Source organism: Microcaecilia unicolor, unplaced genomic scaffold (assembly GCF_901765095.1).
Source record: "Microcaecilia unicolor unplaced genomic scaffold, aMicUni1.1, whole genome shotgun sequence".
Classification (NCBI taxonomy): domain Eukaryota; kingdom Metazoa; phylum Chordata; class Amphibia; order Gymnophiona; family Siphonopidae; genus Microcaecilia; species Microcaecilia unicolor.
This window is the reverse complement of record NW_021963059.1, coordinates 92,550-118,907: the sequence shown is the minus strand read 5'-3', so window position 1 is coordinate 118,907 and position 26,358 is coordinate 92,550. Positions and strand designations below refer to the sequence as shown.

The 26,358-nt window shown below is 47.8% G+C and overlaps 1 protein-coding gene across 1 annotated transcript in view; it reads left to right on the top strand.

Annotated features, from left to right (window-relative positions):
* The window catches only part of LOC115458860 (hydrocephalus-inducing protein-like), a 174,920-nt gene that overhangs the window by 93,504 nt on the left and 55,058 nt on the right, over positions 1-26,358 (top strand). Inside the window, exon 5 of the mRNA XM_030188698.1 lies at positions 17,498-17,733. Coding sequence (XP_030044558.1) covers positions 17,498-17,733 — 236 coding nt within the window. The remainder of the gene's footprint in view (positions 1-17,497; positions 17,734-26,358) is intronic.

Sequence of the window (26,358 nt, the reverse complement as noted above, 5' to 3'; positions counted from 1 at the left end):
ATTCACACAGCCAAATATGGCCACCAAACTCATGCTAAAAATCGTCAGATAGCTAGTTATATTGGGCGTATAACTGGCTATCTGCTATCTGCTAACCGGCAATATTCAGAGGGAGTCAATCTGCTATCTCCAACTGAATATCGCCATATAACCGGCTAAGTACCATATAACTAGCCAGGTACCATTCCTGACCAGTTAAATGGTTTTGAATATTGGGGGGAATGTTGCTAGACCTCCATCCTAATACCTGCTCCATGTCTTTGAGTTTATTCTGGCATTGTCTGAGATCTGTCTTTAAATGCTCCTGCTCATGTTCAACTGGCCCTTGGCTGTGCATGAGCTCCTTTAGCTTCCTGGTTATCTGGAATTCGTTGCCAGAGAATGTGGTAAAGGCGGTTAACTTAGCGGGGTTTAAAAAGGGTCTGGACAGCTTCCTAAAGGAAAAGTCTATAGACCATTATTAAATTGACTTGGGGAAAATCCACTGCTTATTTCTGGGATAAGCAGCATAAAATGTATTGAGCTTTTTTGGGATCTTGCCAGGTATTTGTGACCTGGATTGGCCACTGTTGGAAACAGGATGCTGGGCTTGGTGGACCTTGGTCTTTTCCAGTGTGGCAATACATATGTACTTATTCTCTCATGTTTGGCTTCCAGTTCTAGTTTATTGCTACTCAAGTTTATAGTGCCCTCTTTAGCCTGTTGCAACTCTACTATGTTGGTTTCAACCTACTATAGCTCTCTTACCTGGGTTACCTGCTCTTAGTAACATAGTAGATGACGGCAGAAAAAGACCTGCATGGTCCATCCAGTCTGCCCAACAAGATAAACTCATATGTGCTACTTTTTGTGTATACCTTACCTTGATTTATAACTGTCCTTTTCAGGGCACAGACCGTGTAAGTCTGCCCAGCACTATCCCCGCCTCCCAACCACCAGCCCCGTTTCCCACCACTGGTTCTGGCACAGACCGTATAAGTCTGCCCAGCACTATCCCCGCCTCCCAACCACCAGTCCCGCCTCCCACCACCGGCTCTGACACAGACCGTATAAGTCTGTCCAGCACTATCCCCGCCTCCCGCCACCGGCTCTGCCACCCAATCGCGGCTAAGCTCCTTAGGATCCATTCCTTCTGAACAGGATTCCTTTATGTTTATCCCACGCATGCTTGAATTCTGTTACCGTTTTCATTTCCACCACCTCCCGCAGGAGGGCATTCCAAGCATCCACTACTCTCTCCGTGAAAAAATACTTCCTGACATTTTTCTTGAGTCTGCCCCCCTTCAATCTCATTTCATGTCCTCTCATTCTACCTCCTTCACATCCTTCGCTATTTGAGAATTCTGTCTACCCTTTGCCCCTAAAAAAGACAACCTGAGGTCCTAGAAGGGATGGAGTTGGATTCTAAACCTTGAGATCTTACAGGAAAAACTGGCCAAACTTACTTTCCCATCAGGAATCTTTATCGAAAGAGTAATGTTATATGAACATAGGGATGTAACTCCATGTCATAGTCTTACAGATCTCTTCCATTGGAGGATGACTTCAGGTGGGCCATCAATGCTCCTATGACTCTGATATCAACTCTTGATATGCCCTCCAGCATCAGATAACTCTGGGCATAACAGAAAGAGATGCAATCTGCTATTAAATTAGACAATATGCACTTGAGAAAGGTAATGCCAATTTAAAGTATACTCCGTATATCAATTCTCCAATTTTAACAGTATCCGTAACTTCTCTCAAAGGGGGCTCCTATATCTTCCAATATCAACAACCAGCTCCAGACCAATTACAAATTCTTCTCATAAATAACATTTATGTTAGTAGTACTACTGGATCTATTGGATGCGCATGACACCACTACTATGGCTCAATATATCAAGCCAAGCATTGCTTAGAGTGGGCATGTATTAAAGGTAATGGACGTGACAGTACCCTCCCTGGACGGCCCCCCCTCTGTCCTGGTCCGGGTCGGGATGGGTAGCGGGTGTGGAATTCTCAGGTCAAGTCAGGAGCATGGACATTGGTAGCGGGTTCCCAGGAGTTGTCTTCCAGACCAAAATGCTTCCAAGACAGCAGGTAAAAGAGTCAACCTCTTTGTTTGGAATTCAAAATTTCTTCCACTTCAAACTCAGGGTCGGGTTCGGACTCGGGAGTGATGACTTTTTCCGGCTCTGGATGCCACTTTGAGACCAGGAAGGGTTTAGTAAAGAAACATGAAATGCATTATGAATCCTAAGGCTGTCAGGCAGTCAGAGACGGTAGATGTCAGTCCCCACCCGAGATTGAACAGTAAATGGGCCAATGAAGCGTGTACTGAACTTAAGGGAAGGCAAATGGAGCCTCAGATACTTGGTGCTGAGCCATACCTTCTGTCCCGGCTGAAAGGATGGCGCAGCGCGTCTTCTTTGGTTGGCAAAGCCTGATATTTAGCCGCGGCTTGTCGCAGATGATGCTGGATTTCTCTCCAAGTTTCTTGGATATTCGTGAGGGTGTGCTGCAGTTGCGAAGTAACTTGATCAAGCAGGATAGGAGGAGGTAAACGGGGGTGGCGTCCATAAATAGTAAAAAAATGGTGATGTCCGGGAAGCTGAATGGAGGCTGTTATTGTAGGTGAACTCGGCCCAGGGAAGTAGCATGGACCAGTCATCCTGGCGATTATTTGTAAAAAATCTGTAGAAACGTCTTGAGGGTCTGGTTGATTCTTTCCGCCATCCCGTTGGTTTGGGGATGGTAAGCCGAGGAGAAAAGTGTAGTTATGCCAAAAGCAGAGCATAAGGATCTCCAGAACTTGGATGTAAATTGTGATCCTTGGTCACTAATGATCCATAGGGGTAATCCATGCAAGCGGAACACGTGTTGGATGAAGTTGGAGGCAAGCGTAGCTGCAGAGGGCAGAGTCTTCAAAGGAATAAAATGGGCCCTGCGTGAAAACCGGTCTACAGTGACCCAAATAACTGTGTGGCCCTGTGATGGAGGCAGGTCAGTAATAAAATCCATAGAGATCTCCTGCCAAGGTTGTTGCGGTACCGGCAACGGTTGTAGATATCCCCATGGTTTGTCAGGAAAAGACTTGTTTCGGGAACAGGTGGGGCAGGTAGAGACAAAGTGTAGAATGTCCTCTGCCATGTGTGGCCACCAAAAGTATCGGGAGATGAGATGAAAAGTCTTATGAAATCCAAAGTGGCCGGCGAAGGTAGAGGAATGTCCCCATTGGAGACCCTTCCTCCTGGACCGGAGAGGAACAGTGGTTTTCAGAGATGTCGAGGCCGCAATGGTTGAGGGAATACAGGTTGGATTTAGCATCGGGTAGAGTTCTTCGGGGTCTTCGAAGATGTCGAAGGCCCATGACAGTGCATCTGCTTGCACATTCTTTTCCGCAGGGCGGAAAACCAGGCGGAAATCAAACCGGGCGAAGAAGAGAGACCAACGCGCCGGTTGTGGGTTCAATCTTTTAGCGCCCTGAAGATATAAGTACATAAGTAATGCCACACTGGGAAAAGACCAAGGGTCCATCGAGCCCAGCATCCTATCCACGACAGCAGCCAATCCAGGCCAAGGAGGTTCTTATGGTCAGTAATTATAGTGACTGGATGCGAGGCCCCCTCTAGCAGGTACCGCCACTCCTGGAAAGCCAGTTTCAAGGCTAGAAGCTCCCGGTCCCCAATGGTATAATTGTGCTCTGCAGGGGAGAACTTCTTGGAGAAAAAAAACCATGGGTGTCGTTTCCCAGAGGGCGCGACCTGAGACAATATTGCCCCGGCCCCCATGGATGAGGCATCAACCTCTACCATGAAGGGCTTCGTTATGTCTGGGCTGCGGAGCACTGGGGCAGACAAAAAGGCTTCCTTCAAGGTAGAGAATGCCTCTTGGGCCTTGGGAGATCAGTTTCTTCACATCCGCCCCCTTCCTAGTAAGGGTGGTCAGTGATGCCGTGATCAGGGAGTAATGCTGAATAAACTGCCGATAATAATTGGCGAAGCCCAGGAAGCGTTGCAAAGGTCGGAGTCCCTGGGGTACCGGCCAATCTCGGATGGCTTGGAGTCTCACAGGGTCCATCTGGAGTCCTTCCAAGGAGACGATGTACCCCAGAAAGGGGATTACCTGCTGGTGGAAAGCACATTTCTCCAGCTTTGCAAAAAGGCGATGGTTCCGGAGCCGTTGGAGAACAGTGCGGACATGACGTACGTGGTCTTGGGCGGAGGTAGAGAAAATCAAAATGTCATCCAGATACACGATGACTGAGGTATACAGAAGGTCCTGAAAGATAAAATTAATGAAGTTTTGGAAAACCGCTGGGGCGTTGCAGAGGCCAAAAGGCATGACAAGGTACTCGAAGTGACCCTCATGAGTGTTAAAGGCGGTCTTCCATTCGTCTCCCTGGCGGATACGAATCAGATTGTAGGCTCCTCGGAGATCTAATTTAGTAAAAATTACCGCCCCTTGCAATCAGTTGAACAACTCAGGGGATAAGTGGGAGCGGATATCGTTTCTATATGGTTATGTTGCTGAGGCCCCGATAGTCAATGCAGGGTCGCAGAGAACCGTCCTTTTTAGTCACGAAGAAGAAGCCAGCTCCCGCGGGAGAGGAAGACGGCCTGATGAACCTCTTCTGCAGGTTTTCATGGATGTAGACCCCCATCGCACTGGATTCCTCCTGGGAGAGGGTTATAGTCGGCCTTGGGGAGGCGACTTACCCGGGAGCAGGTCAATAGAGCAATCAAAAGAGTGATGAGGGGGAAGAGATTGCCTCCTGAGCATCGAAAACGTCTTGGAAATCTTGGTACTCCGCCGGTAGGTGGGCCTCGCAGGGACGAAGCGCTCCAGGCAAGGCCACAATAGCTCTCTGAGGTGGTTCGATTTGCGTGAGACAGGTGTGAAAGCAGCGGGGTCCCCAGCTGCGGATCTTGCCGGTGGTCCAGTAAATCTGCGGCACATGGAGGCGTAAACAGGGCAGTCCCAAAATAACTGGATGGATAGCTCGAGGGACAATCAAAAGTTGGATCTCTTCTTGGTGCAAGATCCCCACGTGCATCCGTAAGGATGGTGTGATCTGAGTGATGGGCTGAAATAAGGTTAATGGAGGTCACCTGCAGCGCAGGCTTACACGGAACAGAAGGTCTCCCCCACTGATCGAGAAGGTTAGCGTCAATGAAATTCCCTCTTGCTTCTGAGTCAAGCAAGGCTGGGGTGTAGCCAGACACCCAATTCTGGGTGAGCCTGGGCCCAAGATGGGTGGGCAGAACCCCACCCCATCCCATAGGTGATTTGGTCTCTCCTCTCGCCTGCATGCCATGTGGTCTCTCAAATATCCCTCCTCTCCTGCACACCTTTTAAATTTCAGATTTTCAGTGAGCAGCAACTAATACACACTACTTATGGAGGCCCCACATCCTTCCCACTGATGCAGCTTCCTCTTTCCGCATAGGCAGGAATACGTCAGAGGGAAGGCTGTGGGGCAGGTGTAAGCAGTACGTATCAGTTGCTGCTTCCTGCAGGCGAAGATCTGCTATTTATAAGGTATGCAGGAGGGACACTTGTTAGGACTTCTCAGCTTGGGAATCTCTGCTGGCCACATCATAGGTGTGCTGCTATTGGTGGGCCTTTAGATTGTAAGCTCTCGAGCAGGGACTGTCCTTCCCCATGTTTTAACTTGTACAGCGCTGCGTAACCCTAGTAGCGCTATAGAAATGCTAAGTAGTAGTAGTAGTAGTGGCCTGAGCTCAAAGTGGGTGGGCCTGGGCCCACCCAAGCCCACCCTTGGCTACGCCACTGAAGCAAGGTAACCGTGTCTATACAGAATTCCTGCCAACGCAGAGTGATAGGAACCGAAATCAGGTTATCTGGGAGGGGAGAGGATTGACCCAAAGCCACCCCTCTCACAGAGGCTGGGTTCTGGTGTTTCCTGACTTATTGGGACACGAGCATACAAAATGGCCAGGCTGTCCACAATATAAAAAGAGTTTGTTGTTACGCCGATGAGACCTCTCTGATTCAGACAGGCAATGTCGCTCGATCACCATCGGTTCTTCGGGGCCCCCCGATACGGAGTTCATCGCTCCCTTAGGTGAGGTGGGGTGCGGCGTCCGAGGGGAATGTCTCTGCGGGGGACGCTGAGAAGTATGCTCCTGCGATCTCTCCTAAAATCGGATGTCAATTCAGATGCATAGACTGATGAGGGCATCCAAGGTGGTCGGAAGTTCCAGGCCAGCCAATTCATCCTTGATCCGACCATTTAATCCTTGCCAGAAGATGGCTGTGAGGGTCTCTTGATTCCAGCACAACTCAGCCGCTAGGGTATGAAAATGCACTGCGTATGTTCCGACAGAGCTTTTATCTTGTTGTATTCGCAGCAACTCCGCTGCCGCTGAGGAGGGACGTCCAGGCACATCAAAAACCATCCTGAACCGGCAAAGGAATTCCTCCAGGTCTGAGAAAAGCGGGTCTCGTTGCTCCCAGAGAGGGGAGGCCCAGGCCAGGGCTGGTCCAGAGAGTAGGGAGACGATATAGGTAATCTTAAGGCTGTCAGAGGGAAAAGACCCGGGTTGCATCTCGAAGAGCATCTGGCACTGGTTCAAGAAACCCCGATATGCAGAGGGGGTACTGTCAAACTGAGGGGGCTCTGGAAGCTGCAGTCCTGGAGTAGGCTGAGCAGGTCTAGGGGCTGAGACGGCAGGTTGCCACTGGGCCTGGAGGACGGACATCTGAGAACATATGTCTTGTAACACACCAGACAGCCTGTTCAACTGGGCTTGCTGCTGCTGAAGGACCTGCGCCAGGTCCGCCATGTCGGTTTTGATCGGTGAACTCATGGCTTCAACTTACTGTTGGGTTCGTGAGTCCTAATGCCGAGCGGAACACAGGAGAATAACGCGAAGCTGGGCTCTGCTGGGCAGCCGTACAAACCCGATGCTTCACCTGTGGTGACCGCCGTTCCCCGAGGGTTGAGCCCTCAGGTGCGGGCCGCCGAAAGGACTTCCGGATGGACACCGGGGTCAGAGACGGGCCACGGACATAGAGATCCGGGTTCCGGCTGTGGTCAGAGACAGGCAGCAGGCTGAGAGTGTCCGGGTTCAGGCAGTGGTCAGAGACAGGCAGCAGGCAGAAAGGATCCACAGGTTCAGGCAGTGGTCAAAGGCAGGCAGAGAGTATCCGGGTTCAGGCAGTGGTCAAAGGCAGGCAGAGAGGATCCGGGTTCAGACAGTGGTCAAAGGCAGGCAGCAGGCAGAGAGGATCCAGGTTCAGGCAGTGATCAGAGACAGGCAGCAGACAGAGAGAATAGTCGGGATACAGACAGAGGTCAGCAACGAGGAACCAAGCAGATAGGAAGCAAACAGTGCAAACAATCACCTACTGGAGTAGAAGCCGAAGCCCCGATGCAGGCAGGCAGCGTTCCTGAAATAGGGCCGGTCATAGCAGCAGAGGGAGAACAGCTGGGGAAGGAGCACTGCCATAGGCTGAAAGACCGAGGGGGGAGGAGCGCAGGAGCCCGCCCGCAGGGAGGTCAACCCCAGCAGAGCAGGGAGGTGTGATCCATGGCTCGCACGGCGGAGCACCCACACACAGCAAAGTACCCCCGACGTGATGAGATGGCGCGCCAACGTATTGCAGCGGCGAGCCAGACGCCATCAAGATTGTGGAGCGTTCCTGTGCCGCTGGAGTCCCCGCTAGCTCGAAGGTAAGGGACGTGACAGGTAGCACTGCAGGATAAAAACAAGTGCTATTCTATTTGTGGGGTGTGAAAGTCGGCTACCACTTTAGTGGGAACATACCAATGTTGTGAGAAGAATGCTGCAATTTCCTTTTCCCTCAGTTCCAAAGACACTGTTATGAACAGCCCTCTGGTTCCTCCAGCTGTGTTTAGCTGACAGTAAATGTAGCTGAAGTGGCAGCAAACCCAATTTTGGTAGGAACTGTCACCATATTTTCAGTGCTTATGGCAGTTGCTGCCAGAGATAAGCATCAGTATTGTTTCCCTTCCTACTGGCAGTGACAGATCTTTCTCTTACAGGTAGATTAGGTTACAGGACTTAGATTTTGCTCAAAATTTATCACCTAAGTTTATTTTCTTGTTGCATAAAGCCATTTGTATGGGCAGAGGTCTACCCTCTACTTCTTTTGCTTTACCTAATGTCCCTGCTTCTTCTCCTAATGTAGCTAACTTATGTGGACCGGGTTGGAAAGGGCAGATCAGTATGATAGGCTTTCAGTTATCTCTTGAGCAGAGGAGGAGCTAGATTTAAATTTAGCAGAGCAGCAGTTTGGACTAGAGGAAGACATCCTTCCTGATGGGGATGGAGTATCGAGTTTTACTGGGAGAAGATACTTCTGTGGTCTATTTTTGATAAAGAGGACTTGGCCACTTTAAATTTCCCAGATTTTGTCCACTCATAAGATTTCAATGGATAAGCCCAGTTCTAGTTCTGATTCCGAGAACCCCCCTTTTGGTTGATATCAGAAAGCCTTCCAGGGCACTCCCTATCCTTCAGGAGATAGATGATATTTCTGTTGAATTAGAGGTTCCAGATGCCAGTTTTCATGTTAACTCACATATACGCCCAACTTCTTTATGTATAATTCTACAGATTTATTCATTAGCAATCAATGAGATCAAAAGAATTTTTTTGTTGGATCATCAGAATCATGTGCACACATCCATTTGGCTAAAAACTTTGAGCCAAGCATTCAATAGGAGAGGCACGTACTCATCATCAATCCATTTTTATAAACTTAACTTTTAGTCCATTTTTTATTCTCAATATCATAGTTTTAAATTTTTATCAATAGTAGATTTTTTAAAAAGATTTTTTCATAAAATAAGAGTTTATTTTATAGAGAGGGTACTTAGCTTTCTAGCTTATTAATTCAGCTTTTCCGTTTTATTCTAAGCACTCAAACAATATTGGAGAGCAGTTGTCACCAACACGAATATCCATGTTTCGCTCATAGCTATCTCAAGGTAGTCTCCTACAAAACCAGAAATATCCACAGTATTAATATTTATTTTCAATTAAAGTATGTTATAACCAGATAACGTTCTCATACTGACCAGTTTTTTTCTTGTGACGGCTTCTAAAATGGCTGCCGTGTTTTTTTTTTTAACCTTCCTTATTACTACTACTACTACTATTTAGCATTTCTATAGCTCTACAAGGCATACGCAGCGCTGCACAAACATAGAAGAAAGACAGTCCCTGCTCAAAGAGCTTACAATCTAATAGACAAAAAATAAATAAAGTAAGCAAATCAAATCAATTAATGTGAACGGGAAGGAAGAGAGGAGGGTAGGTGGAGGCGAGTGGTTACAAGTGACGAGTCAAAAGCAATGTTAAAGAGGTGGGCTTTCAGTCTAGATTTAAAGGTGGCCAAGGATGGGGCAAGACGTAGGGGCTCAGGAAGTTTATTCCAGGCGTAGGGTGCAGCGAGACAGAAGGCGCGAAGTCTGGAGTTGGCAGTAGTGGAGAAGGGAACAGATAAGAAGGATTTATCCATGGAGCGGAGTGCACGGGAAGGGGTGTAGGGAATGACGAGTGTGGAGAGATACTGGGGAGCAGCAGAGTGAATACATTTATAGGTTAGTAGAAGAAGTTTGAACAGGATGCGAAAATGGATAGGGAGCCAGTGAAGGGTCTTGAGGAGAGGGGTAGTATGAGTAAAGCGACCCTGGCGGAAGATGAGACGAGCAGCAGAGTTTTGAACCGACTGGAGAGGGGAGAGGTGACTAAGTGGGAGGCCAGCAAGAAGCAGATTGCAGTAGTCTAAACGAGAGGTGACAAGGGTGTGGACGAGGGTTTTGGTAGAGTGCTCGGAAAGAAAGGGGCGGATTTTACGGATGTTGTAAAGAAAGAAACGACAGGTCTTGGCGGTCTGCTGGATATGAGCAGAGAAGGAGAGAGAAGAGTCAAAGATGACTCCAAGGTTTCGAGCTGAGGAGACAGGGAGAATGAGAGAGCCATCAACAGAAATAGAAAACGGGGGGAGCGGGGAGGTGGGTTTGGGGGGGAAAATGAGAAGCTCGGTTTTGGTCATATTTAATTTCAGGTGGCGTTGAGACATCCAGGCAGCAATGTCAGACAAGCACGCTGAAACTTTGGTTTGGATGCAAGGTGAGATATCAGGGGTAGAAAGGTAGATTTGGGAGTCATCACCATAGAGATGGTAGGAAAAGCCATGGGATGAGATTAACGAACCAAGGGAAGAAGTGTAGATAGAAAAGAGGAGGGGACCAAGAACAGAACCCTGAGGTACGCCGACAGGCAGAGGGATAGAAGTAGAAGAGGATCCACCAGAGTGAACACTAAAGGTGCGGAGGGAGAGGTAGGAAGAGAACCAGGAAAGGACAGAGCCCTGGAATCCAAGTGAGGACAGGGTATCGAGAAGTATGCTGTGATCGACAGTGTCAAAAGCATGCGATATAGTGGGCTCCAGTCAAAGGTCAAGAACTGCATAGGCATTAGCCAATAGCTGAACACTGTCAAATTAAAGTCATCCACTCAATCTCATGATTCAATCCCTTAGGTTCAATGGTGCTCAATGAAAATATCCAATATTGCTCTGTATAGTTGAGAAGTCTTTCCAGATTACCACCCTCCCACCCTTCTTTTATATGATCTGTCACACACCATCTAAGATCAGATATCTGAATCACCCCAATTCTAATTTAATTGTACTTGTACAAACCAACCTATACTATTCACACCGGAGTCTGTAACCTTCTTTCCAGAACTGTGTAAGCCACATTGAGCCTACAAATAGGTGGGAAAATGTGGGATACTAATGTAAGAAATAAATATCTGATGCTGGTGTTGTATCCAGTGTTGTACCAGCGGAGCCTCAGTTTTTTTTTATTTATAATCCTCTGGATTTATGTTCCGAAGGGCGGACTTTTACAGCTCTTATGCTCCTCCCGACAGAGATTTTATTATGGGGAAAATAGTGCAGCGTGGATCTCATATGCACAAAGGGAGCGTATATTATTTAAACAATTTTTGGCCTGTTGGGGTTTAATGGATCTATGGAGACAGAGACATCCCACTGATAGAGATTTTACTTATTATTCCTCCCATCATAGGTCCTACTCTCGTATAGATTTGTGGTTGGGGGATGCTCACATTTTAAAAGAGACACAAGATGTGCAGATACATGCTCGCACCTGGTCAGATGATGCCCCTGTTCTCCTGAAATTTCATTGGGATATGGGCCGGGCCGCCGGGGTACTAGATATTGGCGAATGCCTGATGCCCTATTACTAGAGCCTCAGAATATATCAGCTATAGAGAAATATTTGAAAGATTAAATTGAGCTGAATGATACGGGGGAGGTGGATCCCATTACCTTATGGGAAGGCTCGAAGGTAGTTGTGAGGGGTCATATTATAGCCCTGGAGGCTTATCTCACCAGAACAAAGAGAGGGTGAAAGAAGTGGGCTTACACCAATAGATACCTCGAGTAGAAAAGGCAAGTAAGGCTGATCCACAGAACCAATCTGATTTGGATAAATTACATGCGTTATGCCTGTCTCTTCAGGAGATACAATTGGCTAATGACCAGCTAGAAAAAACCCGTCAAGAATATTTTGAATTTGGCAATCGCTCCAGCAGGTTGCTGGTGCATACATTTAAACAGCAGGCCCAGTGTAATCATATTTTTTTCCATTCAGGGGAAGGATGGGACAATATTAACTAGCACAGAGGAGATCCATGCGCGCTTTCTGCACTTTTATGAAGATCTATATACCCCCGAACATTCCCCTACAACAACTGAGATAGAAACCGTTTTGGTCCCTTTATCTCTTCCTGTTTTGTTAGTGGGGGAGGCTGAACAATTATCTAAACCTATAGACTTAGATGAAGTATTATGGGCTATTAAAGACCTACCCCCTAATAAAACACCAGGGCTAGATGGATTTTCTAATAAATTCTATTGCTGAGGGTCTTTCATTCACTTGATGGAGTGCAGGAACTCCCATATACATGGTGCCTTGCAGCTATTACAGTGTTACTGAAACCAGGAAAGGATTGTCGCGTCCCTTACCTGTGCATCCTGCCCGCTCCTCGGCCTCACCCCCGGAATACTGAGCGTTGGGTGTGCTGCTGGGGCTGGCGTTCCGACGCTGCTCCCTTTCCGGGTGTGGCTTCGGAGGTTGGGGTGGGTCGGCACCTTTGCTCGTCTCGCGCCACCCTTCCTCAGCGCGATTTGGACAGCGGGGTGGCAGTCTCTGGCGGCATGTCCTGAGGGCTTGGTGGGTGCTGGGAGCTGCACGTCGGCGTGTCCGGCGTTCGGGCTGAGCCTCGCGTGGCAAGCGCAGGCTGGGTTGCCTACGTCAGGCTTGTTGGACTGGCTCCACCTCCTTAGGTCCAGATTGGCTCCTCAGGTTCAAGTCTCCTCCTACGTTGTGATCCAGAGCCTATCAGGAGCGCTTTCTACCAACTGATTCCTTGCTGCTCCTGAGGACCGGGCTACTTGACGGAGGACTCTACTGCTGTTCCCTGCTTCGGCTTCTTGTTCCTGAGACTGTGATCCGTGTCTCTCTTTCTGGTTGCCTGCCTAGAGACCTTTGTCTGGACCTGGACTGTGCTTTTGCTTGCCGCCTGCCTTTGAACCTTTGCCTGGACCTGGACTATGCTTTTGCTTGCCGCCTGCCTTTGAACCTTTGCCTGGACCTGGACTGTGCTTTTGCTTGCCGCCTGTCTTTGAACCTTTGCCTGGACCTCTGGACTGTGCTTTTGCTTGCCACCTGCCTTTGAACCTTTGCCTGGACCTGGACTGTGCTTTTGCTTGCCGCCTGCCTTTGAACTTTGCCTGGACCTGGTTTGTGCTTTTGTTTGCCGCCTGCCTTTGAATTTTGCCTGGACCTGGACTGTGCCATTTGCTTGCCATCTGCCTAGCAACTTTACCTGGACCTGACTTCTGCTTCTGCTTGTCGCATGCCTAGAGACCGTGCCTAGATTCATCTCCAGCTTCTTGTGCCCTGCGCATCATCTTCTACTGCAGGTAAGGCCAGAGTTGTTCAGCCGCCGAACATTGTTTGGCTCAAGGACTCACTATTTCTAGAACAGGCGTGACAGGATCCTGTTCAATGTGGGTCCTACAGACCAATATCATTTCTGGATACTGATTATAAAATCTTGACAAAAATAATGGCCCATCGACTCCAGAGAGTGCTGCCTTGACCCATACACGCCGATCAATCGGGTTTTATAACTGGTAGACAGACCTTTGACAATATACGCTCTATACTGCATATTATTCAGTGGGTTCATGAATATCACATTCCTTCATTTCTATTGTCTATTGATGCTGAAAAAGCATTTGACAGAGTTTACTGGCCTTTTTTATTCTCGGTGCTCCAGAAAGTGGGATTCAGGGGGCGCTTTACGTCATGGATCTGTTTGCTCTATACGGCCCCTTTGGCAAGCCTGCACATCAATGGCTATTATACGGACCCTTTTGAGTTACACTGAGGCACGCAACAAGGCTTCTTTTTGCTCTCTCCATTGAGCCTTTAGTGCAGCTAGTGCTCACCATACCTAATGTTCGGGGAATCTCAAGAAGGGGACTGGAGCATAAGATTGTGCTTTTTGCTGATGATGTTTTGCTGACATTGACTGATCCTATGGAGTCACTGACTTGTTATGGAGAGGTCTCTGGTTTTCAAGTAAATATGACTAAATCAGAAATCTTGAACCTTAATCTGGACCCCACAATAGTACAACAGCTGCAACAACAATTTCCCTTTCATTGGGCATGGAAATGCATTAAATATTTAGGTATCCACATGACAGCTCAATTAAAGGGGTTATATCAAGCTAACTTTCTGAGTAAACTTACTCAACTCTTAGCTGAACTGGATCGTTGGGAGAGCCTAACACTGACTTGGATGGGTAGAAGTCAGGCAGTTAAGATGATGGTGTTGCCCAAACTTTTATACTTATTCATGGCACTGCTCCTTCCTATACCACAGTGTTTTTTCCATCAATTAAATAGGAGAGTTTTTGCTTACATTTGGAAAAGACATCCACCCAGAGTCTAGAAGTCTATGCTATATCAGTCCAAACTCAGGGGAGGCATGGGAGTACCTCATTTTGAGCTTTACTTTAAAGCTGCCCAGTTGCGTATATTAGTTGATTGGAGGCGGGGAGGTATGAAAAAATGGCTAGACTGGGAACAGCAATGGTTGGGTGCTATCCCTGTGTGGGCGGTTCCATGGCTTCCGGGGAGGGATCTTCAGTTGACCCGGGTGTCCCCCCTAGTAGTTGGTTATCCCTTATAGACCTGGTATAAGGTATGGAGAGCATTCTTTCCAGACAGGAAGTACTATATGTCAACAGCTATACAGTATGCCCCCTCCTTTGACCCTGGGCTACAGGACCGGGTCTATAAAAGATGGGCCTGTGATGGATTGAGGGCCCTGGGACAGATATGGGATGAGGGGGAATTTGTTCCTTTTGAAGAGCTGAAGAAAGAATATGGCTTGTTACCAAGGGCTGGATTTCAATATAGACAGGTTAGGGACTTTATTCACCGCAAAGCACGTGGAGACCTCAGCCTCCAAGAAACCCTACTAGAACAAGCCTTCTGGGCGGGGGGGAGCTAAGGGAAGTATTACCCGTATATACTCAGCCCTTTTGTTAGCTAAATCTCCATTGCAATATTATACTAGTAAATGGGAGCAAGAATTACACATCTTTCACGGGGGAACAATGGGACAGTTCATTTAAATACTTGTTTAGAGTATCTGTTTCCAGTAACTTGATTGAAAATGGCTTTAAGGTCTTCTATTGATGGTATTACTCACCAGTGAAACTCAAGAAAATCTTCCCAGGAACATTGGATATGTGTTGGGGAGGTTGTGGAGAACAGGGGACCTTCCTTCACATGTGGTGGACTTGTCCTGTTGTAAAGAACCAATGGAACTTGATTCTTGATACCTTACAAGGTATATTGGGGAAGACGTATCCACAACAGGCAGATTGCTGTCTGTTGCATCACAAACCCACTTCCATTACTGTACTTCAGCATTAATTTGCTACTTTGTTGTTTACAGCCAGTAAATTAGTTATTGCACAAGCCTGGAAACAAGCTACTTTGCCTCCTCTGTCTCATATTTTACAGAAACTAGAGGGAAATTTCCAACTATCCAAACTTACAGCCATGCGACATGGACGGCTGACTAAATTTTATGACATTTGGAAAGTTTATGAACATTGGAAGACGAGGTCTGAAACCCCCTCTGGACAAGGGACAGTTTTTCTGCTTTTGCATGATATTCTTCAGCTTGGATAGGCACAGGCCACTGTACTAGAGAGGATAGGGTGGGTTAGGGGTGAGGGTTTTTTTTTCTCTTTTTTTATGTTTAGAAGATTGTTATTGTAATACTCAGATTGTTTAGTTGCAATATTCCAATAAAACTTTCTTTTTTGCAAAAAAATAATAACGTTCTCAGTGAAAGTTTGTGGGCCTGTTCTCTGGTTCCTTTGGTAGGAGGTCAACTAAATTCATTTTACCAGAGGTGGGCCCAGATAACTTCTAGTACCAAAAACTGCTGGGCCTCTTCCCGAGGTGTTTCTGGAATTACACTGTTGTTCTCACCTACATGTAGTGGCAGTCTGACAGACTTTATTCAGATTACTTCAAGTTAGAAGCAGTAGTTCCAGTTCCACTTCTGGAAGAGAGACCAGGACGTTATTCAAAATCTTTTTATAGTTCCTGTGAGGTAGTCTGTAGGATGCTGCCGCTTCTCCTAGCAGTTTTTGGTACTAGAAGTTATCTGGGCCCACCTCTGGTAAAATGACTTTAGTTGACCTCCTACCAAAGGAACCAGAGAACAGGCCCACAAACTTTCAATGAGAACTTTATTATTTTTTTGCAAAAAAGAAAGTTTTATTGGAATTTTGCAACTAAACAATCTGAGTATTACAATAACACTGTAATACTCACAGTGTCAGAGCCACATTAAAACCCATAGTCCCAGCCAAGGGAGAAGTGACATGGGAGGAGTGGAGCCAGGAGGACATGGTCCAAGAAGTATAAAAACCCGGAGCACTACTAGGTTAAGGAGGCCCAGAAGAAAGCAATGATATGTCACTGCATATGCCTCTACCACCTATGTATGAACTGCAACAGCTACAGTCAGGTAGGTCAAGTTTGACTTGGAACCTTGCAATTTGGTGTCATTCTACAAGGGGCCAATCTGTTTCTTGGATGGAGCAGTCTTTATTTCCTCCTTATGAAATTTGCAAAGTGGCAACCTGAAAATCTATGCATTCTTTTGTCTGTCATGACAGATTGGATGTTCAGGCACAAAAATATGCTACCCTTGGGACCAAAGTGTAAGCAGCAGAAATTTCAGTGTCCCACCCTCAGCAAGTACTTTTTTGTTACATCCTGTGCATCTGGACTAGTCTGGTGGGACAATAAGAAAGGGTAAATTAGTTCTTACCTGCTAATTTTCTTTCCTTGAGCCCTCCAGACCAGTCCAGAACCCACCCATAGTTCTTAGCATCATCTTGTTTTCTATCTCCTGAACTGTAAAGATTTTGAATTAGATTAATTTGCTATTTCTGTTGGTTCTTTAGTCTGGGGAGCTTTATTCTTAATTAGTGTTTCGCTATTCAGTGGTTCATTAGCTCCTAGGGGAGTTTTTTCCTTTCAATTACCTTCATTCTGCTTTGTTATAATTAATATGACTGGCCAGGGGGTTGTACAGGGATCATAAGTGATGACATCACAGTTCAGTAGTTCTCAGTCTCCACCTTCCGGCAGGACAGCTCAAATCTAAGCATCTGGACTGGTTCAGAGGGACTCAAGGAAAGAAAACTGGGTACTTCAAAAAAGGCCCACCTCCACCCCCATGTCTAGGTAGCCCCCCCCCTCGGGCCTACTTGTCTGCCTAATGGGCCAGAAGCACCCCTTCACTCCTTCTCCTTCGCAACTGCCTGTCAAAATAGATACCACGAGAGGTTGTGGCAGCCATTTTGAAATAGAGCTGTGAGGGGCAGAAGCAAGGGGGCTGCGCTCCTACTTCCAACAACCCCCACTGAACCACCAGGGAGACAGGTAGGTTTTGGGGGGCCTACCCTAACATGAGGGGAGGTGGAGAGCTTGGGGGTTCATTCAGGGGGGAGGGGGGCTATTAGAGAGGCCGGGAGAGAGATTGGGAGGGTTTTATCAATTAATATTCAGCCTGGGCCCACATAACTCTCTTATGCAATCCCAGCTGAATATTAACTGGGCCCAAGCCCACATAAACTACGGCATCCTGCCCGCCCATATTTGGCCCCCAATATTCAGTGCTTGTGCCCAGACATGGCCCGACACTGAATATTGAGGGCCAATGACGGTCAGCGTTTAAAAAAACGCTGACAGTCGCCAGCTGAATATCAGGCGTTATATTACTGGTGGTTAGTCATAGATGTCTGTCATAATAGAGAAATTATTCAATAAAATATACATTACATAAGGAAACCAAGTTACCATTGATCTTCTTTTACAGGATTTCCTTATACTTTAAACTGCTCTCTAAACAATACATCCTTGGTACCCTTGTCCTTTAATCTTCGAATCCCAGGAGATGGTCCTGGGGATCCAAGCACTACATGTTCCAGTTTGATTTTGGACAATCGAAACACAGTGTGGGGAAAAGGTGGTCAAGGAGGTATCAAGCCTAAGGAGTTCACCATTATTCCGAGCCATGGAACTGTCCGTCCTCAGGGATTCCTCAACATTCAGGTATACCTTCATTCAAGCTCCGGTATAACAAATGATTGTTTGCTATGCATTTAATAGTCATGTTATACTTTTACCCTAAATCAGAAGTCCTCAACCCAGTCCTCAGAACTTAACCAGCCAATCAAGTTTTGAGGATACCTACAATGAATATGCATAAGATAAATGTGGATAAAGATACAGTAGAGGGAATGCATGCAGAGGTAGTGCCACTGTTGGAAGCAAGATACCAAGCTAGATGCACCATCAGTCTGACCCAGTATGGCAATTCTTATGTTCTTAAATCCATTGCATAAAGTGGCTATTGTTTGGAGAACTACAGTTCTCCGAGGACAAGCAGGCTGCTTGTTCTCATGACTGGGTCGACACCCATGACGGCCCAAAAACGGCAATTTTTCCCAAGCAAAAATAGGCAAAGCTTTGCCAGAGCCTTCCAGAGCGCGAGGCGCGTGCACCGCGCATGCGCGGCCATCTTCCCGCCCATCGCGCAAGAGTCCCGCTTCAGTTTTTTCTTTTCCGCGGTTGGAGAGTGGCCGCTTGTCCGTCTCTCTCCATTCGGCCCAAAGAAAGAGCCTTCGTTTTTCGAGCTTTGCTCCGGTTTTTATTAGTCCCCTTTTCTTTCGATTACTCTGTTATCCTTCAAAATTTAAAAAAAAAAAAAACTTCTCTTATTTCTCGTTTTTGTCCTCTTAAGTTTTCTTTTGCTTCCGTCGCAGCCCTCTTAGGCCACACGTACGCAGTTTCTCATTTTTGTGCCCTTTTCTTTCGGTACCATTGAGAATTTTGACTTTGCAGCCGCTATTTTTCCATCCATGTCATCGAGGACTCCCAGTGGCTTCAAGAAGTGTACTCGGTGCAACCGGACGATCTCAGGTACCGACCCCCACCCGTGGTGTCTTCAATGCCTTGGGCCTGACCATTTCCCAGACGCATGTAAGTTGTGTCTTAGCTTGAAAAAGCGGACACTGGCGTTGAGACAAACTCTTCGGGACCGACTTTTTGGAGCTTCGTCTGGCTCCTTGGTGTTGATGTCGGTACCGAGGTCGGTGGTGTCGATGTCGGCACCAGGGATCGCATCGACCTCAGGAGTGCAGGTAATGGCTGTCCGGAGACCATCACACGCTGGGAGCAGTGAGCCATCGAGTGAGTCTCCACCTAAGACTCCTGCTGGACAGGCCCACCGGGACCGACCACTCTCGGACCCGACCCCGAGGAGGCGTGTGGATTCCATGTCCTCCTCGTCGGTACCAAGGAGCATCGATAACGTGCATTGAGCGAAGGCTAAGAAGCATCGTCATCGATCTCCTTCCAGGCACGGTACCGGGAGCTCCGGGGCGTCAAAGGATTCAGCACCCGTGAAGGACCGACACCGGGAGGATTGCTCGCCCTCCATACAAGATGTGTTGGTGCATCGGTCTCCTGACAGCCCGGTACCGCCTCCTCAACCTCTATGGGTTCTGATGCCGGTTCCTGCACCGACCCCACAGCCTTGCTCGACAGCGACTCTAGACGAACGCATCCGAGCCATTCTTCCAGGTCTTCTGGAGGGGTTGCTACTTGTCTCTTGTATCGTTCCAGTTCGTTTGTTTAGTTTCCCTTTCCTCAGTGTAACCCTTTATGTGCTGTATTTAGTATTTGCCTTCTGTAGTCGTGCCTCTGTCGGCAGCCTCCCTGTCCTTGTATTTGCTCCTGTTCATTTGTTTAAGTTTTCCTTTGTTTGCCTTACCTTGGTCTGCCGTGTTTGCCCTGCTTCCTGCTGTTTGGTGTCCCAGAAACAGCCTTCCCTTTAGCTTGTTTTTTCCCCTTTGTTTGCTGAGTCTGTCTCTTGATTTTGGTGAGCATTGCTCCTTGTCTGATCTGTGTATATTAAGGCAACTTTCTCTGTTTGTTACCCTTGTGTGCTGTGTGGCACAGCCTTGTGTATTCCTTGTGTATTCCTATAAGCAGCTTCCCTTTACCCTTGTGTGTTGAGGGGCCAGTCTTGTGTATGGATTCCCTTTATCCTTGTTCGCTGTGTGGCACAGCCTTGTGTATTTCTATAGGTGCCTTCCCCTTACCTTTGCATGCTGTATGGTACGGCCTAAAGTATTCCTTTGAGTGGCTTTCTTTAGCCTTGACTGCCCTGTGGCACAGCGTTGTGTATTCCTATAGTAGCTTCTGGCTGTCGCCCGTTCCCTGGAGTCTCTAGCTTTTGCTGTGTGTGTTGCCTGTGCTCCAGTCCCTTTGGGGACCTCTCATTGTTCTTTCTCCCTTCCCAGTGTATGACTCGGTTCCTGTTTGACCGTGAGGCCCACATGCTTGGACTCTGTATGAGTGGGTTCCCGATAGGCCGAGAGGCCTGCCTGAATGCTTTATTTCCCATTTTCCGGTGGTGCTAGTTGTTTGTGCTGTGTGTGCAGGGCTTGGTGGCTGGGGTTGTGCGTAGTGCCTGTTTGGTCCACCCTATGCCTTGGCCAAGATCCTGGGCTCACGACCAGATTAACAAAGAGGCACCCTCTGTGCAAATAGTGTGCAGGCTTTTAAAAGAGTGCGTACTATTATCAGCAAACAAAAACCCCCAAAAGATATGTATTTTCTGCTCATGTCTGTTAACAATATGCAACATTGTTGACATTTCCCATGTTATTGCAAATGACAGCCCGTCCATAATATTAAAATACCTAACATATAGGCATGAGTACTTATGCCAGCCATAGAGCCGGGGTAGGTGCAAGTGCCTAAGGTACATGCATAATTTAAAGTAGTCTTTTAGTTACACATGTAAATGTGAACCCTGTCTATGTCCTGCCCATACTCTGTCCCTGTGTATGCCCCCTTCCCTTGAAAATACATGCTATGGGCAGTGGCGTTCCTGGCCTGGATGGCACCCGGGGTGGATCGCCGATGCAGCGCACTCCCCCCCCCCCCCCCCCGCTAAATGACACCTCCCCCCCTGGCGAAATTACACCCCCCGGGTGCACGCCGCTGGGGGGGGGGGGGTTTGCCGTGGCACGCGCCTGTTCCGAGTTCGCTAACTTCGCTCGTTCGCTGCAGCTCCCTTTGCCCCGGAACAGGAAGTAACCTGTTCTGGGGCACAGGGAGCTGCAGCGAATGAGCGAAGTTAGCGAACTTGGAGCAGGCGCGCGCCGCGGCACCCCCCAGCGGTGTGCACCCGGGGCGGACCGCTCCCCCTCCCCCTTGGTACGCCACTGGCTGTGGGGTCCGGAGCTTCTATAGCTTCCCTCTGCCCAGCTGTAAGTGTAGGAAAGAGCATATCGACAGAAATTTACGTGTCTCATCTGGGTTTGACTTACTATCTGAGGTATAGAGAGATTGATAAAACGACTGAAACTTCTCCCTTATCTGCTTTGAGTTTGTCACCATAGTACCCGTACTGTTCCGTACTTTAAGAATAGTCCTATCAATCCGTGACTGCCTCAATTTAACCGCCAAAGCCCTACTCGGTTTATTACTAAAGACAAAGTGCGAATGCCTCTGCTGGTCCTGAAAAAACTTTAACTGATCAGAGTATATCTGGTCTAACTTCAAACAAAGCCCCTGAATTTCCCTCAAAGTTGTTACAGAGTGATTAAATTTATGTCTTTCAAAAAGAAGATTCAATTGTGTTAAACACTGAGCAATCTCAACTCTTTGCTGCCTCGCCCGGTAACTAGCCTTTTGAAGAAAAAATCCCCTCGAGACCGCCTTTAACGCATCCCAAACAACCCGCAAAGAGGGTCCCGAATCAACATTATGTTCCACATATTCTTGTAAAGTCTTTCTGTACCCAGCTAAAATTTCCCCATCCTTCAGCAAGGTGATGTTCAAGGACCATCTCTTCTCCTTGTCCTCCCCTTCTAGTGAAGGAAGGCCAACCCAGACCGGTGCATGGTCCGACAAGGTGGGCGTACCAATAGCTGATGACCACCCACCATGGGTCAATGATACATCCACAAAGATATAATCGATATGGGAATAAGTGTCACGAGGGTGGGAATAAAACGAATAGTCTCGAACCCCCGGATGGGAAACACGCTATACATCTGATAATCCAAGATCTCTAACAAACCGGTTCACAGCTTGAGGAAGCATGACATCTACACCCGAGGGCAAGCCTGACCTGTCCAATGCCGGATGCTGTGTAACGTTAAAATCCCCCCCCCCCCCCCCCCCCCCGACAATAAGTTTACCCTGAGGGATAGAAGAAAAATGTCCCACCATTTTAGTCAAAAACCCCTTCTGCATAAAGTGAAGCCAGTGTTACAGCTAGATCTCCCAACAATACACTCAGTAGCAAAAAACTCCCCTCCCTGTCTCGCTTCACCTTCACCACCTGAAACTGCAACGAGGAGTGAAGCAGTATGGCCACCCCCCATTTCTTTTTTTATTAAATTTGTTTATTAATTTTAAACATTACAACAAGAAAATACTTGTTATTGAAATACAGCCATGATTCATAAGAGGAAATTAAGCAACATTTAAGGAAATATCATACAATTATACAGATATACAAATCGTATTCTATCAAATTCCTATAACATAAATTTTTTTGCTTCATTAGACCACATTAAGGTGAGAGAGGGGTCGGTGGAATTTAGAGAGGATTTAAAACAAGTATTTATTAACAAAATTGGGGAAAAAAAAGATAGTGGCTTAACATTCCCACGTTATATTTATATCATTACTGCTGCCTTGAATCAAGAAATGATTTAACGTGTTCAGGTGAATAAAAGGTGTATTTAATCTGACCCAATTTAACAATGCATTTACATGGAAATGCCAAGAAGAAGTTCCCTCCTATATCAGATGTTTCTGATTTTAACGCAAGGAAAGCTTTCCTTCTTTGTTGGGTAGATTTCGCTACATCAAGGAAAATCTGAACCTTAATTCCCCCAAAACAGGTTTTCAAGTTCTTAAAATAAAGTTTCATTATATTATTCAAATCCTGTTCAAAAATGAATGACACAATTAAAGTGGATCTTTCAGTATTTTCATCCAATGTCTGTTCCAGTATTGCTGAAATATTATTTAAGTCCAGATTGACTTCTTGAAGCTCTTGTTTTTTCCCTTTCTCTCCCTTAGGAACAGGAATATAATATAATTTGTTTACTGGCGGAATAGCTTCCAAAGGAATTTGTAAAACTTCGTTCACATATCTTTTGAACATATTATAGGGAGTAATCCCAGGGAGATTAGGGAAATTTAACAAACGTAAATTTAGTCTTTTATTGAAATTCTCAATCTGTTCCATCTTTCTCCGAATGTCTATATTGTCTTTAATCACAGATAATCTAAATTCCTGTAAAAAGTCAACATTCTTTTGAACACTTTGAATTTTTTCAACAGTTTCTTCTTTAATTAAATCCACTTTAGAATTAAGTTCTTGAAATTTACTATTAAAGGCTCTAATTTCACCTGATGTCTGATGTAAAGTTGTATCCATTTCATTCAGCTTCTTCCAAATCATCTCAAGATTTACCTCCGGTTCTTTTCCTGAGGCTCCTGCCTCTGCTCTTAGCATCTTCCTCAACGTTTCTTGACCCTCACTGGGAGCAGCAGCCAAAACACTTCCGGTAGGCTGCTGCTTCTCAACCAGACTCGTCGATGACACTGGGCACGGAGGTTTCAGCATTGCTGGTGGTGAAAGAGACACCTCCTCTCCCAGCATGGTCTCCGCCTCTCCCGAGGGCCGCGCAACGGGATTCATGTCTCTGTTTCCGTGGGAAAGTGGCGAGAAGAAGTGCTCGAGCCCCGTGTGGAACGGGGAGGACGTCGAGGTAGGTGGGGGAGCTAGCCTCGTAGACCCCTTTCGTTTGGTATGAGGCATCGTCGCGGAAAAAACTTTAGCGCCAAACGGGACCCCAGAACTGCCTCTCGACGCGTCCTGCTATGCTGCCATCTTGGATCCGCCCCCACCCCCCATTTCTTAGACCCATCTAGAGCAGATGCACAGAAAACAAATGGATATTGAGGCTGTGATAAAAACTTTTCATGCTCCCTTCTCAAATGCGTTTCCTGAAGAAACACCACCTGCGGATGCGAGTTAGTTCTTTAAATAACTTTTGGCGTTTCTGTGGCGAGTTCAGGCTTTTTGTCATGTTCGTGAGTTCTTGTGCCGTCAGGAACACAGAGGCGGAAACTCAAACCTGCGCTCCGTTAGGCAACCGAGCAACCCCGCGGCTTCACCTATGGTGACCGCCGTTCCCCAAGGGTTGAGCCCCCAGATGCAAGCAGCCGACAGGACTTCCGGATACAATCGGGTCAGACGGCCACAGGCAACAGGCAGAGAGAAGCTAGGTACAGGCAGTCGTAGGTCAGGCACCAAGCAAGGAGTAGACAGGAATCTAGCAGGAACCAGGTCAGTCAGCGAGCAGGACGCAAACAGGACTCAAGCAGGTAACAGATCAAGCGGCAAACAGAAAGTTGTCAGGACTCAGGCAGGTGTCAGGTCAGGCAGAGGGCAATCCAGTGTTCAGACCAAGGTCAGGTCAGGCGGCAGGTGGAGAACTATATGGTGCTCAGGCAAAGGTCAGGTCCGGCAGCAGGCAGAGCGTAATCCGGTATTCAGGCAAAGGTCAGGTAGCAAGCAGAGCATAATCTTGTGTTCAGGCAAAGGTCAGGTCAGGCAGCAGGCGGAGCGTAATCCGGTATTCAGGCAAAGGCCAGGCAGCAGGCAGAGCGTAATCCGGTATTCAGGCAAAGGTCAGGTCAGGCAGCAAGCAGAGCGTAATCCGGTGTTCAGGCAAAGGTCAGGCAGCAGGCAGAGCATAATCCGGTGTTCAGGCAAAGGTCAGGTCAGGCAGCAGGCAGAGCATAATCCGGTGTTCAGGCAGAGATCAGGCCAGGCAGCAGGCAGAGCATAATCCGGTGTTCAGGCAAAGGTCAGGTCACGCAGCAGGCAGCGCGTAGTCAGGATCCCAGCCGAGGTCAAATCAGGTCAGACAGCAAGCAGTAGACAAAGTCGCACAGGAGCACAAGCAGATCTACCAAAGTAGAAGCCAAAGCGCTGAGGGAAGGAGTAGACGCTTCTAAATAGCCCCCACCATCGGGAGCAACCGGAGTCAGCTGAGGAGAGAGGCTCAGGAGTGGCTGGCAGCTGGAGGGGGGTGGAGCCGCGGTGCAGGAGCCCAATCCCGGCAGCCAGAGGTGGAGCAAGATCTCTCGTGCTCCCGGGTCCCACACCCAGAAGAGAAGGAGTTACCGTGGCACCGGCCCTGCAAAGATGGCCGGCGCCCCACCGTAGGGACCAGGACGCCCCCTCGGACCCACGCCCCCAGGCGAAGATGCGGCGTGTGGCCGCAAGACCGTCGGCCCAGCCACACGGGCCAATGCCCGACGCTCCCTTCCATGGAGGCGCCGAGCGGAGCGAACAGGGAGCGGGGCAGGCGATGAACGCACAGGTGAGGAGCACGACACCTTTCACATTATAGGACAAAAACTTTAGGCCTCTTGTCATGTCAAACCCTGAACAGGAAATTATAGGTCCCACACTGCACAACCTGGGAGACTCCTGTTGCCACTTCCCCCCACCCTCCACCTAACCCCCCATCCCCCTCCCTCCCTCCCCCCTCACCCCCCCAAAGATCTTCCACCACCAGGCCCAGTGCCCACCCCCTGGAGTAGCCCCTCCCCCTCCAACCCCGCCTGGGTACTGTAAGAGAAGTACATCACCCACACCCCAAAACCACTCAATCCTAGCACCTGCAACCCCCCCACCTGACACATTCATACTCCATCCCCACCATATGCCCATCTACACAATCTTCCCTCCAATACCACCCCCGTACTTCCGCAAGAACACATAATTGCAACAGAATAAGGAACAAACAATTTCCTAATTAAATCGAGTTTACATTCAATGGTTCCTGAACTTTACTTAAATACTAGTCCCACAAATTGTTCAAGTAGCTGCACCGACTTTTTTGGCTTTTCCCTCCACTCTCTTCCACCTCTGCAGCTTAGCTCTCACACTCGTAATCGGGTCAGCAGCTGTCGGTGCTTCTACAGAGGTCACTCCTAAGCCCCATAGTATCTTCCACGCTTCCTCTACAGTATGGATATGGTGCCTCTTGCCCCCCGCAGTGAATCAAAGTGCAAAGGGAAAGGCCTACCGACTTGGGATTTTCTGCTGGTTTAATACCTCTAGTACAGGCTTCATTGCCCGCCGCTGACTGAGAGTATTTTGAGACAGGTCCTGAAAAACTGTTATCCGAGCATCATTGTATTCCACCGAGGACATCTGGCGCGCCTTCTGTAATATCTCTTCCTTTACTGGGAAAATGGCAAATCGGCCTGTTGTCAACTGGTCTTCCAAACGCCCAGTATGCCCTCTCAATCTCCATTTCCTCTGACCCCAGCAGTTTGCCACAGATCACTTTAACAATTGTAGGGACATCCTCTTTGTCTCCCACCTCAGGAACCCCCCTCAAACAGAGGTTATTCCTTCTCCCACGATTCTCCAGGTCATCCAGTTTATATTGTAGTTCCTCAAACACTGCAGCGATCTTATTTAGGCGTGAATCAGCAGTACTCAATAATTCATCGTGTCCCTCCACACGAGTCTCCAACTCCTCTACCCAACCTCCCAGCTCATGTAGATCCACACTCAGAGTGTCCATTTGCTCGAGAATCTCCTCTTTAGACGATTTA